This window comes from Magnolia sinica, chromosome 9 (genome assembly GCF_029962835.1).
Source record: "Magnolia sinica isolate HGM2019 chromosome 9, MsV1, whole genome shotgun sequence".
In the NCBI taxonomy this organism is placed as follows: Eukaryota; Viridiplantae; Streptophyta; class Magnoliopsida; order Magnoliales; family Magnoliaceae; genus Magnolia; species Magnolia sinica.
Genome location: NC_080581.1, coordinates 66754043 through 66770278, shown reverse-complemented (window position 1 = coordinate 66770278; position 16236 = coordinate 66754043). Strand labels below are relative to the sequence as shown.

The 16236-nt window shown below is 38.9% G+C and overlaps 1 protein-coding gene across 1 annotated transcript; it reads left to right on the top strand.

The window, feature by feature from the left end:
* Window positions 1-3950: 3950 nt before the first annotated feature.
* On the top strand, window positions 3951-14671 carry LOC131255058 (UDP-glycosyltransferase 90A1-like). Its single transcript, XM_058255756.1, has 2 exons — window positions 3951-4146; window positions 13143-14671. Exons 1-2 carry the CDS (start codon window positions 3951-3953, stop codon window positions 14543-14545), a joined length of 1599 nt encoding a protein of 532 aa, XP_058111739.1. The 3' UTR covers window positions 14546-14671.
* The last annotated feature ends 1565 nt before the right edge of the window (window positions 14672-16236 follow it).

Sequence of the window (16236 nt, the reverse complement as noted above, 5' to 3'; positions counted from 1 at the left end):
CCAATGGATAAGTCACCATCAACTTAAAAATGGTGATGAACTATCACCTTATACTTGCCATAATTCATACTTTCATCCCCCATTTTTTAAAGACTTGTTCACCTGGATGAAGACAAGATTGGAGCTAAAATGAAATACCTGGCTAGCTTGCGACTGCTGTAGAACGTTTTCAAACTACCCCCATGCCATCTGAATGTACCCAATTGCTCTCCCAGCTAACCTCCCTGCCGTTCTAGCTATGATTGGTAGATCTTTGGGCCATGGAAAAAAAAAAAAGTCCAGCTTGGAAATATTCCTATAATCAAAAATTCATTTCCCTTTGGAAATCTAAAAAAGAAGTATAAACGTACCCACAATCCCTTTGGAATCTGAAAAAGAAGTACAAACATACCCACAACCCAAAAACAAATGAAAACTATAAAAGGAAAATATGAAATCATCTAAAACAATCACAAATCAAAATGCATCTGACATGTCCAAAAGAACACAATACAAGAAAATGATTACCTCTGTAATGAGCACTCTCCTAAAAAAGCCAATTCCAAACTTCAGCCTTAGTGCAAGAGATTTTTTTTCAGTAATCTGCAAGGGGGAAATACGACGTATCAAAAAACAAATCCTTAATATGAAGCCCACCTGATATTTGGGCCATGGCATCTACATAGTGGCACCACCTTATGCATGGCTTGGATGTCCCATACACTGGCTGCATCAATAAGAACAACAAAGCTTTCAAAAAACAAAATCGAAACAAGAGAGAGACTATGACAAATATCAAACATTTTAAGCAACATAAAAACTCTATAGAAATTGAACGAAGATGAATGAGGAATGAACACTTATGAAGGTTTCTAGTTTCATGACTTTGTAGTCGCACAAGCTATAAGGATAACTTTGCCCATATGACCTTGGCACAGTACTGAAACTCACTTGCCTAACACTCACAACTTTCATGAATCAGCCAGATGTCAAATAGTCCAAAAGAACACAGAAAAGCCCTAATCTGATGTCCATCTTTTTGTAAGACATTGGTACCAGATGTTAAATATGGCAACTCCGAAACCCAAAAGGCAGGCATGTACATATGGGCATAAGATGATAAAGATGGAAATGCTGGCTCTCCTTGATTAACATGTCCGATACCTTCGAATAAGGCATTTTTTTTTTTTCTTAAATGAAGTTCCTGGTTATGGATGCATGTTAAATGACTTAGTTACATATATGAGCCTCGAACATCTGGAGTCATTAGTCTCAGGGCACAAGGGGTCGCCCTCTTGATGCAATGGGTTTGATCCCAACTTATCCACAAAGTATAATGGCCTGTGATGGTTGTGGAGGCTTACATGGTATAACAGATAGGCTGACAAACGTCATTTAGGTTTTATCTCCCACAACTGCATGTATGTCATCAACAAAAAAATAATGGAAAGCAAAGAGTTAAAAATCGGAATTCAAGTGCATGGCGAAGTGTACATACCCAATGGAGCCAACAGTAAACTGGGAAAAGGATTTCCAGCAGTCTAGTAGATTCTAGGATGACAGAAAGAAAAGAAACTCCCTAAATAAGGAGAGAATGTAGATGAATGCAACAACCTTCTAGAAACAAAACCCACTAGCAAACCTAGAAGAATCACTTTTCTAAACAAGAGTATAAAAGAAAATACCCAAAAAAATTATATTCACACAAAAAAATCTAGTAGTGATCCATGCATATGGCCTTGTATATATAGGCTTTGAACATGCACACAACTTTCCTAAGTTAACTTCACATCTTTGCTTGCTAAGCAAGTTTTACACTCCAAAGGGAAACTACTAACAGAGTAGAAAAATGCTTAATCCATGCACTTGTACAGGATGAAAAGTGTTCATAGACACTTGGTAGGGTGCCAAGAAGTGTTTTAAAGTGTCAACTCCAAAAGTCTAGTCACTGGGACACTTCTGAACACAAATAAATAATAGTTAATTCAATAAATAAATTTAACAGATAAAAAAATAAAATAAAATAAAATGATGATAAACTATGATACTTTGAGTGTGAGGGATGATACACATGCACCTAGAAATTATTTAAAATTTGCGTATGTGGCATACTAGTCAAATTCAATTGTCCAAATTATGATTCCTAGTTCAAATGCATCGTATATTGGGATCTCGTTCATAAGATGGCGTCATATATCACATATGATGGTTATCATTGCCAACAAGTACAACTTACAAAAAGTGTGCAAAGTACATAAGCATGTCATGCATATTGGATATGATCCGGAGAATTACATATTCGAATTGTCATATGAAGAAATATGCAAAAGCCTATGCTCTCGAGAAAAGGAATAAACCACAATGAGTCGTAATAGAAGGTAAGGTTAATTACATCAAGTATACTTTCATCTAACAACAAGGTTATCTAGAAGCCTTAGTTTTCCCTGTCCGTATATTCCGACTTTGGCCCCTTTATTTTCAATCAAATTTATTCCTATTACTAAATAAAATAATAATAATAATAATAAATAAATCTAGACAGCTAGATGTTTTTGTAAAGATTTAGAAAATAACGTATAACTGAAGGTATGGCTCTTGATAGAGTGTAATGGTAGAAAATGATTCATGTAGCCGACCCCAATTAATTGGGATAAGGCTTAGATGATGATGATGATGATTAAGAAAACAATGTGTTCTACTATATTTCCAAAGCATGGACCTTCTAACTCAACAATTATGCCTCAACTCACCTTCTTTGTCGAAGTGGACCTATTTTTGGAAGGAAATCAGCCACTGTATCTATCGTCAATATTCCAGCAACAGACCCCTTGTTGAAGCTGAATTTCCCTTCAAAACCTCTAATTTCAAAGTCTTCACTTCCAAAGAAAAAGTTATCATTGAAAGTTGCTGATAACAACAACAAGACATGTCCTCATGCAACCATTTGGTACAGAGAATCCTGACAACAATCCCACCAACGGGTTAATCCTCAGTGCCAAATCTAGAGGAAAAGAGTAGTTTGGGAAGAATGAGCTACAGTGAGTCTCAGCCACTTCCCAGCAATCCTCTAACCGTGCCTCTCAAACGACAACCTCAGGGCGAACAGATGGAAAGAATTCAACTGCCTGACTGGATCTGCAAGCTCCTATACAAGGAAACATTATTGAAGGAGAAATGAATCTTTGGAATTCCAAAATCTAAATGGTGCATGGACCCCAAGTAAAACAGAACTTGAAGGTCAAATGAAATCTCAGGGCTTTCAACAAATCAGGCAAAAAATTTCCAAGCATTATCAAAGTCACCAATCAACTTGCACAATCCAGGCTTCCCCCAAATTAACTTAATAACTTTTTATTGATAAATAAAATAAAATTAATGAAGGCTGAATCATCAATTTCCATGACGGTAAATGATTCATGTTTCATCAACTCTTTGTTTTTAATAGATCAGGCATCAGCATAACCCCAACATATACCTACACACATCTATACAAGCATAGATAAATTGCATACACAGAGTTATATACATATTGGCACATGAGTGCGGACAAACAAAAACATACTTGCAAACACATTGTGCCCAATTTGTGTGTGCATGTGCATCAACCTTCACCCTCTATTAGGGCCCATTTGGATGCTCTTCCTTATAATATGGTATATAGAAAGGGGATTTTTCAAGCCTGCATTTTCTATAAGAGTCAGCAATTTGGTACTATTTTGTTTAGGGGGTCGAGTGGCGTTTTCAAAGTGCTTCCACATGCACAACCTCTGCTCATTTGAATCAAAATGGCATTTTAAACTCAAAAGCCCTTTCTGAGGGTGTGTCCAAACAGGTAGCAAGATCAAATAAGCCCCATTTGGACACTCCAAATGGAATTTTTGGGACAAAAAAATCGGTGCACTAGTCAGATGGATAGGAATGTCTTATCAATCTCCCATTTGATGCATCAGTGGGAGGCATGCTATAGAGAAATGGCTCTAGCCTACTATTTCTTCCGCTTCTACATATCATCTCCCCTAACATGGGCCCTCCCAGTGCAGTTTCTATCATCCAGCCAGTGCAATTTTCTGTCCATGGCATCTGCGGTAGGACAGAGAGGACAACCGGTTGCAATCCATGATCATCTTTCAGTATCTCAATCCATGATAGTTTTGACCATCGATGCGGGTTGCACATGCAAGAGCATTTGAAGGAGAAAAATGGCATGCAAAGGCATGTAGAGAAGGAGAACCCTATTTTCTTCTATTTTCGGCTTCAACTAACAGAGAAATGGAAATGTATTCCAGATTCCGATAGAAATGGAAGGATGAAAACCCTAATTTCAACAAAGAATGGATAAAACGAAGTCATTGGAGAGAGAGCGAAAGAGAGAGATAGAGGGAAGAAGAGATTGAACCTGCAGCGAGGAGCCTTGATTCCTTTGATTTCAAGGAGCGTTTTAGAGCAGCTGTAAGCAGTGGGAGAGAGAGAGAGAGAGAGAGAGAGAGAGAGAGAGAGGAGTTTGGAGCGCAGAGAGAGGGAGAGAAATGGGAACAACTTGGCTATAACCACGGGTAGAGAGGTATCTCTATGCCCAAGGAAATGGGGTCCACAGAGATGAGAGATATCTCTATGCTTAGGGATATGGGGTCCATAGAGATGACAGTGATAAATCCACTCGGTCCATCTATTTTAAAACACGACAATAAGACAAGATTCTAAAACTCAAGAAAATCAAAAATTTAGATGGGACACACCAACAAATAGTCGGAACAGCAACGTTCATTGTTAAAACGGCGACACGGTTTTAAAATGGTTGAAAACCGTTTCAAATACGGAACGGCTTCAAGCTGTACCTAAACCAAATAACTAGCTATTCCAAATTTGCAATTTTGGTGGTGTAAGTAGTTATTTGAGTCCCACCAAGTATGCAAAAATTCGTTGGTACTCGGTTTTTTTATCACATATGGTGAGTATGGGCGTGCCAGAATCAATGCAGCAGCTCGATTCAAACCGATCAACTTTGACCCCAAGCATAAAAATAGACAGATACGTCTAACTTGACAATATATAACCAGAATTTAAGGAGATTGGTCACCTACCTAGCACTAGTTGAATATTTGTAATGATCAGACAATAATCAGAGGGTGGGGTTCTTCCTTTGAAGATGGGTTGCACCTTGCCTTTCATAAGAAATGACTTTTCGCTATACTAGCACAATCAAACAAAATGCGGTACTTACAGTTAGTCACAAAAGAACGACTACAAGAGTGCTTCTTCTAAAAGAACTGCTTGTGTGTGTGTATAAGGGTAGACTTGGATTATCACTACTCTTATGATAGAGCTACTTGATTATGGTTAAGTAAGATAAATTTGATTTGTTTGATGTGTGTTGGATTTGATTGTTTTTTGTCATCTACTAATATTTTGACTATTTATAGATATCTATTGCAACTATTACTTTGGATGTTTCTCTTTTTTATTGGATGGTTATGGCAACTGAAAAGTTGCCTTCTAAATCCTTCTCTTGTTACATTTCTCTTTTTTACTGTTCCCCTTCTCTCCACCAAGCTATGTTCCTCTCGGTCACGACTTGCTCTTCGACTGCACATCAAGCTTCTTTCTTCTCAGATGTATTACTTTGACAATCATTTAATAACGTGCAACATTAAATCTATGAAAGCTTTGATTATGCTAAAAGCACTCCAAATATCTCATAAAATCTTTCCATACACTTCCTGTCTCTCATATAATGTTACATGTCACCTTCTTATTAACTTTCTTGAAACAGACAGAATTAGGGTACAACGGAAGAGTGGTGTTAATAGTCTAAGGGGAGGCAGCTACAATTATCCACGTAATGGAAGCGGGTTGCGTCCCACCCTCACCCGTCTCCAGCCAGGAATGGGAACATGCAGATCTGTGTGGGGATCAACCGTAATGTATCTCTTTATCCACGTAATTCATTCCTTTTCTCATATCATTCTAAGATATGAGCCCAAAAATAAGCATATTCAATGCTCGAGTGGAACACACCAAATATTAAGTTTGGATTACATTAAATGCACACAACATTAAATGCAAGAGTTATAAGTGATGTTGCCCACTTGAGCGCTGTATCTGCCTTAGTTTTAGGCTCATACCTTAAGGGTGTGTTTGTTTTTCATTTACCTCATGTAATTAAGAGGAAATACCATTAAGTGAGCCACTACTGCCGTTTGATCATTTTCCTTATTCTTGGAGAGTATTTGCTGCAGGGATATCTTTGAATGCACAGAGGGAAGTACCCCTATTATAGGATTGCAATCCGCTGATTGCAGCATCATGAAAATAGATGTAATGAGTTATTGCATCTATGACAAGCTATGACTACTGACATAATTCCAGTGGTCCACATGACTATTGTAAATGTTGAACCACCATCTCAAAATTTTCTATAAAGCTAATGTGATTCAATAGACAAGTCTTCTCTTGCAAGCTTTCTTCCTGTGTGCTTCTTGGTCAGTCTCATGTCTGAAACTAATGTTGTAAATTATCTCTCTTCCTTTGCAACTAAAGTATATGTGAAGAAGTGGTATTTCCTTTGAGCAGGTGGAAGCTTTGAAGCTCTGCTAGGGTTCTTTAGGCACTTATTAGGTCAGAGAATTCTTCCTTCATTGCTACAATATATGCAATATGCCATGTTTTTGTAATTTTTTTTGCATTCAGTATAGATCACCCCAAATCCACCATCGATCAACCATCAAAATTTGTCCAACCATTTACCTATCTTGACTACACATTTCCCCCAAAATTGGGCTTCGATCATTGAACGTGGAACATTAATTAAGATCACCTCCATTTTGGCACCCACTAAGAGGATTTCCAATATAAGCTTATCTGAGGCTCAGATCTGCTTTATATTTGCGCTCATGGGCCAACACGACCTAGTTAGAGTAATGAGTGGAGTGGATTCTCATAAAAACCTCGCAATGGACCACACTTGACCCGCAGCAATCAGTCAGATTCCATCGACCCCTTGCAAACCAAAGCATAAACCCCTTTCGCACTTTGTATTCAAAACGGAAACTACCTCCGATTCTCTCTCCCCAAAATTAAGCACGACCAAGTAGGATTCCCATCCGAGTGTTATATGGGATGATCTTCACCATTCAACAACTCCACCTATTTCCAATACCCAACATAAATTTAAGCAAACTTCTCTAAGTAAGCACCATCCCACATCACAACCAATCGCGTGGCCCACCTAAAGCTTGAATCTATTCCATACTTTGGCTCCGAGGCCAACATGACGCTAGTGAGCTAATGGAGGGAGTGGATCTCCCTAAAGGTAATCACAAGTGGACCGCACCTCTTTCACATAATCAGCTAGAACGACACTTATCGCATGCAATAACAACGGCGATGAAACCGGTGCAACGATGGGCTTCACCTCATCTCCCTACCTCAGATGTGGGCCATCCAATCAACGGATCCACCTTAGACTTGAGCCCATGCCATAGCTAGACAAGGCGAAGCTAGTGGTCGGGATGGATCACACCACAACAACCAGATAAGAAAGCCCCATCCACTCTCAAACCACAAAGAGACAAACGCTATTACATCGTTCGAAGAGAAATCCTCCCATTGCAAATCCTCCACCTCAGATCTTCCACCAATCCAAACCGTCCAATCTCTAATGGGGAGAATTCCAATCCTTCCTTGAAAGAAAGGGAGATGAGAAAGGCAGGATAAATGCGGTAGCTCCACCGTCCTTCCCAGAACCAAGCCGCACCATGTGGGAGCTTCTTCCACACAAACCACCAAGCAAAGACCACTGAACCTTCAATTTCGTAGGCCAGGGAGCATTAGTTGACCAATTTGAACCCTCCAGGAGATATGGTTTGAAGAAAGAAAGGCAGTAGCAGAATTTGTCATTGAAGCATCTATCGTTCTCTGAATTAACGTTGATCATGAGATCTTGAAATCTCACAATTTGGAAATAAAAAACAATCACTCGGTGGACCCCACAGATACTAACAAAACTTCTTAACATGTTAGCTAGATCTATCATAAGAGAAGACATCTAAACAACAACCAATAACTTTCGCCTCACTCGTTTGCGCATGGCGTGACCCAATGCTACACGACTACTTAGAGAGAAACTTGGGGACGTTATATAACACCCGAACTTTTTAATACCCGAGTAATTGCGTGTTAACAAGAAGTTTAACTTATTATGTACATGTGTACGATACCAATCTAGCTATCTTAACCCTTCATCTATTCTCCAACATGAATCTGACCGTTAAAAATGGTCTTCATTCATAAATCAAGTTTTTCGACCATTGATCATGTGGTTTGATAAATGTACCTTCTCTTGAATAAATCGGTAAGTAATTATTTATTCATAACGAATTAAATGTAAGTTCGTATGTAATAATTGTTTAGAAATGGGCATATAACCATATATAACTATTAGATTTCACAAAACTCTTACATTAGCAATAATTACGAAAATGTCATTAACCTATACCCTTGAATTCCAAATCACATGGTTCTCATGATCCGTTTCATGTGAAATTTTATACCAGGCCTAATTATCATAAATTAACCATACATGTCGATTTTCAGCAATTAGATCATTGTAAAAGTAGTAAAATTGACAAATTAGCCCCTTAATCATTGATTTTGGTGTTCATCGAATGAAGAAAGCTCGTGGGTAGTGTTAGTAGGATATTTTTCTTCATATGGACGACTTAGATTGCCCATAATATGGACTAAGTGTAAAATATGAAGACCCCACTTTGGTATGCTTTTCCTTAAGTGCGAAATTATCCTTTCAAGGCCTACCAACTCCTTATAAATCTGGATCTTCCGATTTAACTACTTCCTTCTGTCCATCGTAACTCAAATTTGGACTACACTTTAGTCTCATATGATTACGAGGTTATACAAAATTTAGGCCTCGATATATGATCCTATACCATTGAAGGTTGAAGTCAATTCCTTTCTTTTGGTACAAAAGGTAAAATTTTATATCTAGGATTTTTCCACCATCGATCAACTACCAAAGTTTGTCCAACCGTTTGCCTATCTTGACTACACATTTCTCCTTAAATTGGGCCTTGATAATTAAGTGTGGACCGTTAATTGAGATCAAGTTCATTTTGGCACCTATTAGGAGAATTTTCAAGATATGCCAATCTAAATTTTGGATCACTAAGAAAATCATATACCCTGGCTCTATTTGACGACCCTGACACAATGGATGAATTAGATTTAAAGAAAGATTGTTAAAAAAGAAAAAATTGGAGAAATCCAATTCAAGTGGGATGTGCAACACACTCCTCGCCCACTCCTTTTAAAACAGGTGTCCGTTCCCCTCTCCACTCACATGCCTAATGAGAAAGAGAAAGAGAAAGAGAGAGAGAGAGAGAGAGAGAGAGAGAGAGAGAGAGAGAGAGAAGGAGAAGCCTAGATGCCCTCTTCATTCTCCATATGCAGGGTGTCTCCCTCTTGCTCAAACGAAGTCATGATTCATATGGAAGCTTTTCATGCAAGCTTTCCTACATGGATACCTACCAAGGTTTATATCTAAAACTAAGGTGAGTAATTTCTTTAAACTTATATTAATTTGAGTTTGTATGATTTATACCGTTCCCTCACATACTTTGAATCCTCCCTACAAATATTTAATTTACTACTACCAATTATATATCCTTTAGGAATAATGGTTAAGGTGTGATGTTAATTATACATGATATTTCTGAATTTATGTGAGGAATTCCTTTAAGATTACCTTTATTTAAGTTGATATGAATCTTGCCTTTTACCTATTCTCATGTTACAATGATTCACTCTCTGCAATTGTTTAATTTACCATCAAAAATTATTTATCCTTTGGGATTATGGTATGATGTTAATTTGGAGTGATCTTCATTATTTTGATGTAGGGTGATGGATACAAGTCTTGCCCTTGCCTTTACCAATTTTGTTAAGTTATCCCTTACTATTCTTCTCTTGTTTGACTTGGTCATTGTCACTCTTATCTTTGTTGAGTTGGTCATTGTCACTCTCCTCTTTGTTGAGTTAGTCATTGCTACTCTCCTCTTTGTCGAGTTATACATTGCCACTCTTCTCCTTATTTTGTTAGCTTTATGCTATCTATCTTTATAGCTTGTGCATATGCCTTGGAATTTCAAAACTCCCATGATTCAAATCAAGTTCCTTTTATTGTAAGTGATGTGTTAAAGGTATCACAACTAGGAATTCAAATATTTTATCATAAATGTAATGCACTCCGGGTCGAGACCCTCTCGGTTGACGGGTAATTTCATGGGTTTTAGGTAGTAGTGCACAAATCGATGTAAGTAATTTGCAATGCGTGTTATATTACTTTCAAGATCGTAAATAGTCGCTCTATAAACAAATCATTTCATGTAATTCATCTGACTCATGTGTTGTGCTGCTTCGAGGTGTTCACGTAAATATACAGTAGCATGTCCACGTAAATACACGGTAGCGTTGGAAATACTACCGTGCATTTATGTGATGATCACTATGTATGATAAGCTGCATATTTTTTGCTAGGCATGCATTTCATGTAGGTTGTTAGCGCATGCTGATATCCCTCGTAGTAGTGGAGTACGAGACGTATCAGAACTCTTACATTACTTCCATGAATCTCTTTAATTATCATTAATCTTAAAGGATAACCATCACTATGAGTAGGGTGTTGATCATCTCTAACCGTACAGATAATACATGTGATGTACAGATTGAAGACCTAGAGGACTATCTCCATATGGAAGATTATACTGAATGAATAAGAAGATAGTTATATGATTTAGTTTTATATTTCCGCTACAAATTCGATAATGTAACAAGCTCTCATTGGGAGGGCATTTGATAATTTGTTAAATTCTTTTACTTCAATGAAATAATAACTCTGGTCAATTTTATTCTCGTGAATGGTTAATGTAATTGGATGTGATCATTATAATGAAAAAATATGGTACGATTTTTAAAGCATCCAATTTATACACTATTAACACCCCGAATTCTCGGGCACAAGTATATACTTAGGGCCGCGAAAATTTAGAATGTTACAATTGGTATCAGAGCATGAGAATGAAATTAACTAGGCCTAAAGGAATGAACCATCATTAGCTTTACGCGGCTGGAATAAAATCATAAATTCAATACTTAAAATTATTTTCCCAAAATAGTTAAGAAATCATGGAATTAGAAACATATATTCAGGTTTCGCATCAAACGTACTAGATGTGGAATTTAGAAATTATAAATCTAGGTATCCCCATAATAAATTTTCAAAATTCGATACTTATACTTAAAACTTTAATGGCCGACATTCATTCAAAACTGTTTCTGTAACATGGTCCACTTGAGATTGAGATATACCTCATTTTTGATCTCATACCATAAAATGATCTAGAAAAATAGATGGACGGCATGGATGAAACACATACATTCATGGTGAGGCCCACATACCACTGACTATCAGCCATTGGCCGGTGGCAGGGCGAGTAGCCAATGTATTTCCACCGGCGGGTACGACGAAATCCGCTTCCGGCTTCCGCGATAAAAACAACTATAAACAAATAAACTAGAATCTTCGACCATTGACTTTGATTATTCTGCCGACCTAAAGCATCCCCCAAGGATATCAGATTAGGTGCACCCCCGGCCTTACCCAACACGGTACAGCCCTGAGCGTGGGGCACACTTCGATGCATATATTGTATATCCTCACCGTCTATCATTTCTTCCACCTCATTTTAGGGTATCATCCAAAAAATGAAGACGATCCAAAACTGAGGTTAACTAAAACATGCGAAATATTTGTGATTGACCTCTAAAATCTTCTCGTGGGCTACAAAAGTTTTGGATCAAGCTAATCTTTGTTTTTCCCTTCATCGAGGTATTTTTCACGTTACCAACGGGTTGGATGAAAAATCAAAAATACAGAAACATCATCATAGACCCTATGAATGTTTTAATGGTAGGAGTTCAATCACAACTTTTCCTGAGATTTTGATCTACTTCATTTTGGGCTCACGACCGTAAATAAGCTCCCAGAACAGATGGACAGCGAGGATATAAAATACATACATCGGGGTGCACCTAATCCACTCCCCTCGCAAAGACATTTTCCGTGTGTCGATACTCGGGAATCCCGGATCAGAGCCGTCCATCTTCTCGGTGATACCCTAGATGATATATGTGTCTGTAGTCAAGCTGCAAGAATTAACTGCTGATGATATATGCCGAGCTGAATGCAAAGATCGACTCTCCTTGCAGTCCCCGGTGGGGCCACACGTGATGGTGATCCTGAGTCGAGAACAACCGATCATAAGGTTGTCGACTGTGCCTTAACCCAGAGCATCCACATGATGGGCCTCAAAGTTGAAGTCACCAACGTCCAGACGATCTCACAAAATGGACTATACTGAAACACTATGCTGGTTAATTTACGATGTTTTCTTCGGAAACGGATTGGCTACTCCCCTGCCACCAGCCCCGTGGCTGATAGTCGGTGCTCTGTGGGCCCCACCATGATTTATGTATTTCATCCATTTTTCTATACTATTTAATGGTATGATACTAAAAATGAGGAATATCCCAATCTCAAGTGAACCACATTATAGTAAACAGTGTTTAATGAACTTCGACAGTTAAAACCTTTCTGGGGCCATAGAAGTTTTGAATCAAGCTGATCTTTGTTTTTTGCCTTCATCTGCGTCTGTATAACCTAATAAACAGATTGGATGTACAGTGGGTCTTAGGATTTTAATGGTGGATATCTAGTCACTATTGTTTTCCTGTGGTGTGGTCCGGATAAGATTTATATACATCTCATTTTTGGGATCAAGCCCTAAAATAATCTGTAAAAATGGATGAACGGAATGGATGAAACACATACATCATGGTAGGGCCCACAGAGCACCGACCACCAGCGACGGGGCTGGTGAAAGCCGGAGTAGCCAATCCGTTTCCGTTTTCTTTCTACCATTCTTTTATTTATTTATTTATTTTTATTTTTTATTTTTTTACAGCTAAGATCCGTAACTCAAAAAATAGAACTTTTTGGAGCATGGCCAACCCAACCAACGATCATCACATGTACCAGGAACGAGTTGATGATTATAAATGTTGAGAGGAATGAGTTAGAAAGGCATAAGAAGAGCAAGGAGAAATAACAGAGATGGCTTCTCCACACCACATAGTTCTTTTTCCTTTCATGTCCAAAGGCCATACCATCCCACTCATTCATCTATCCCACCTCCTCTTCAACCGTGGCCTAATCATCACCATCTTCACCACTCCTTCAAACTCTCCTTTCATCCGCCACTCACTTGGCAGAACCCAAGCCACCATTATCGACCTCCCCTTCCCAGGAGATATACCACAACTCCCCGCCGGAGTGGAAAGCACAGACCAGCTCCCTTCCATGGACCTCTTGCTTCCCTTCCTGGAAGCCACCAAACTCTTCCAGTCCCACTTCGAAAAGGCTCTCCAGAATCTGCAAGGTGTCATCTGCATAATATCAGATGGCTTTCTTGCCTGGACCCAGCAATCAGCATCAAAATTCAATATCCCTAGGGTAGCTTTCTATGGGATGAACAACTACTCCATGTCCATCTGTCAGACGGTGATCCGAGACCGACCCCACAAAGGAATCACCTCCAATGACCAGCCATTCTCTCTTTCTTCCCTCCCTTGGCTACAAATCACAAAGAATGACCTTTCATATCCATTCAATGATCCAGATGCTTCAGGTCCTTTTTATGACTTCGTCAAAGAGACAATTGAAAAGCTGTCGGAGAGTTATGGAATGATCGTAAATGACTTCTACGAATTGGAACCTACTTACACTGACTACTGGAACTGTAATTTCAAACCTAAAGCTTGGTGCGTTGGCCCGCTGTGTCTGGCCATGCCATGTGCTGGGATTCCAACCAAAACCTCTATCGAGGTGCAATGGCTCGATGAACGGTTGTCCATGAAACGCTCGGTCTTGTATATTGCATTCGGCACGCAGGCGAAGATGCAATCTGCACAGTTGGCTGAGATTGCAACTGGGTTGGAGCGATCGGGGGTGGATTTCTTGTGGGTGCTGAAATCGAATGAAGTGGAGTTGGGAGACGGGTTCGAAGAGCGGGTTGCTGGGAGGGGTTTGGTTATTAGGAAGTGGGCTGCACAAATGGAGATACTGGGACATAAAAGCGTGAGAGGATTCATGAGCCATTGTGGTTGGAATTCGGTGATGGAGAGTGTTTGTGCGGCGGTGCCGATCTTGGCTTGGCCGATGATGGCGGAGCAGCATTTGAATGCGAAGATGCTAGTGGAGGAGCTGGGGATCGGTTTGAGGATTGGAGCTGGGCATGGGGAAGGTGGTGATGGATTGGTAAGGTCAGATGATGTGGAGAAGATGGTTAGGGAATTGATGGTGGGAGTGAAGGGGAAGGTGGTGGGAGAGAAGGTGAAGGAGATTGGGGAAGCGGCGAGGAGGGCTATGGAAGAAGGTGGATCATCGTACCGTACGCTGGACTTGCTCATCGACGACGTCTGCCAAAAGAGGTGAATCTGATCAAATTCTCTCAGGGCTGATTTTTGGATGATGAATCTCGGAGAATGGTCCATCAACATTGCGGCCCTGGACGGTATGGATTGGCGTGCACGTCGACTGCAAGTATAAATGAATATTGATGTGATCCTCTCGAGCTTTCTTCTTCTTCTTCTTCTTTTTTTTTTTTTTTTAAATAAAAAATAAAATTTCAGCACCACCGTTTCACCTTTTATAATAACTGAGATGGATATCCTTAGCCTTCATTATCTGTTTTTTCTTTCAACCGAACCGTTCACAAATAGTGTCTTTTTTATTGTTACAAATTGTTTCAATGTGTTAGATTCGATTGGAACGCATCACCAGAGGTTTGTACCGGCTATTGGTTCAGTCCGCGTGTCAAAGGACAGCGTTTAGCTCAAATTTGATCATGCCTAAAATCCGTTTATTTGCGAATGAAAAAGCCTTTCCTGAGAGATTTAAAAAAATAAATAAATAAATATTCGTGTATATGACCTTAATTAAGCAATAACACATGTAGATATAAAGTATATCCAGATAGAAATTAAGGGCCTGAAATTTTTTTAATTAATGTGGAATATGGAAACCGCTTGATGTTTAGTGGTATTTGTTAATGCCAGACAAGGAAAGTGCTCCATCATTTTATGCTGAAATTTTTTGGTGACAAAGGTTTATCTTAATGGTGAATTCAGGATGCACTTCATGAACTTTTTAAAAAAATAAATCCAAAATGACCTGTACAATAAAGATTTTCTCCTTTATGCAATACACAACCTAACTTTTTTATGTGTGGCACTTCTCTAGGCCCACCATGATTTATGTGTCAAATCCACACCATCCATCAACTTTTCTATGTCATTCTAAAGCATGATCCAAAAAATAGGCACATCCAAAACTTAAGTTAAGCACACCACAGAAAGTAGTGGGAATGGAATGACTACCGTTAAAACCTTCCTGAGGTCCACCGTGAAGCTTATTTACCATCTAACCTATTCATAAGGTCACACAGACCTAGATAAAGGGAAAACACAAAAATCAGCTTGATAATAGCCTTCCATGGCCCCAAGAAGTTTTCAATGGTAGGCACCTATTTCCTAATGTTTCTTATAATGTAGCCTACTTAAGCCTTAGATCTACATTCTTTTTTGTCTTAATTTCTAAAATGATATGGAAAAATGGATGGACAGTACAAATAAAACATATACATCATGGTAGGCCCCACAAAGCCCTTGACAGGTCCATCTCTAGCTAGATCCGGGTGGGGGTACTACATAATCCTCGCCCAAATTTGGGGACGCGGATTTTCTACAAAAGCCTTTTGCAGGAAATTCCTGCGTTGGAAACCTAGGTGGAGCCCACTGTGATGTTTGTGATAAATCTAACCCATCCATACGTGTTTTGAGCTCATTTTAGGACTTGAGACAAAAAATGAGCAAGATACAAGACTCAAGTGGGCTGAACTAAAGGAAAACGTGGGTAGATAAACATTTCAGTGAAATCCATCCGTGTTTGTGACCTTATCAACAGGTTGGATGGTTAATAAACATTTTAATGAAATCCATGAAGTTTGTAATAGTAGGGATTCAATCATGATTGTTTCATATGGGTAAATGTGTCAAATTAACATATTTCAAATATTTCAGACATTAGTTAACAAAATGATTATTCTAGATTCACTACTAGTTTTC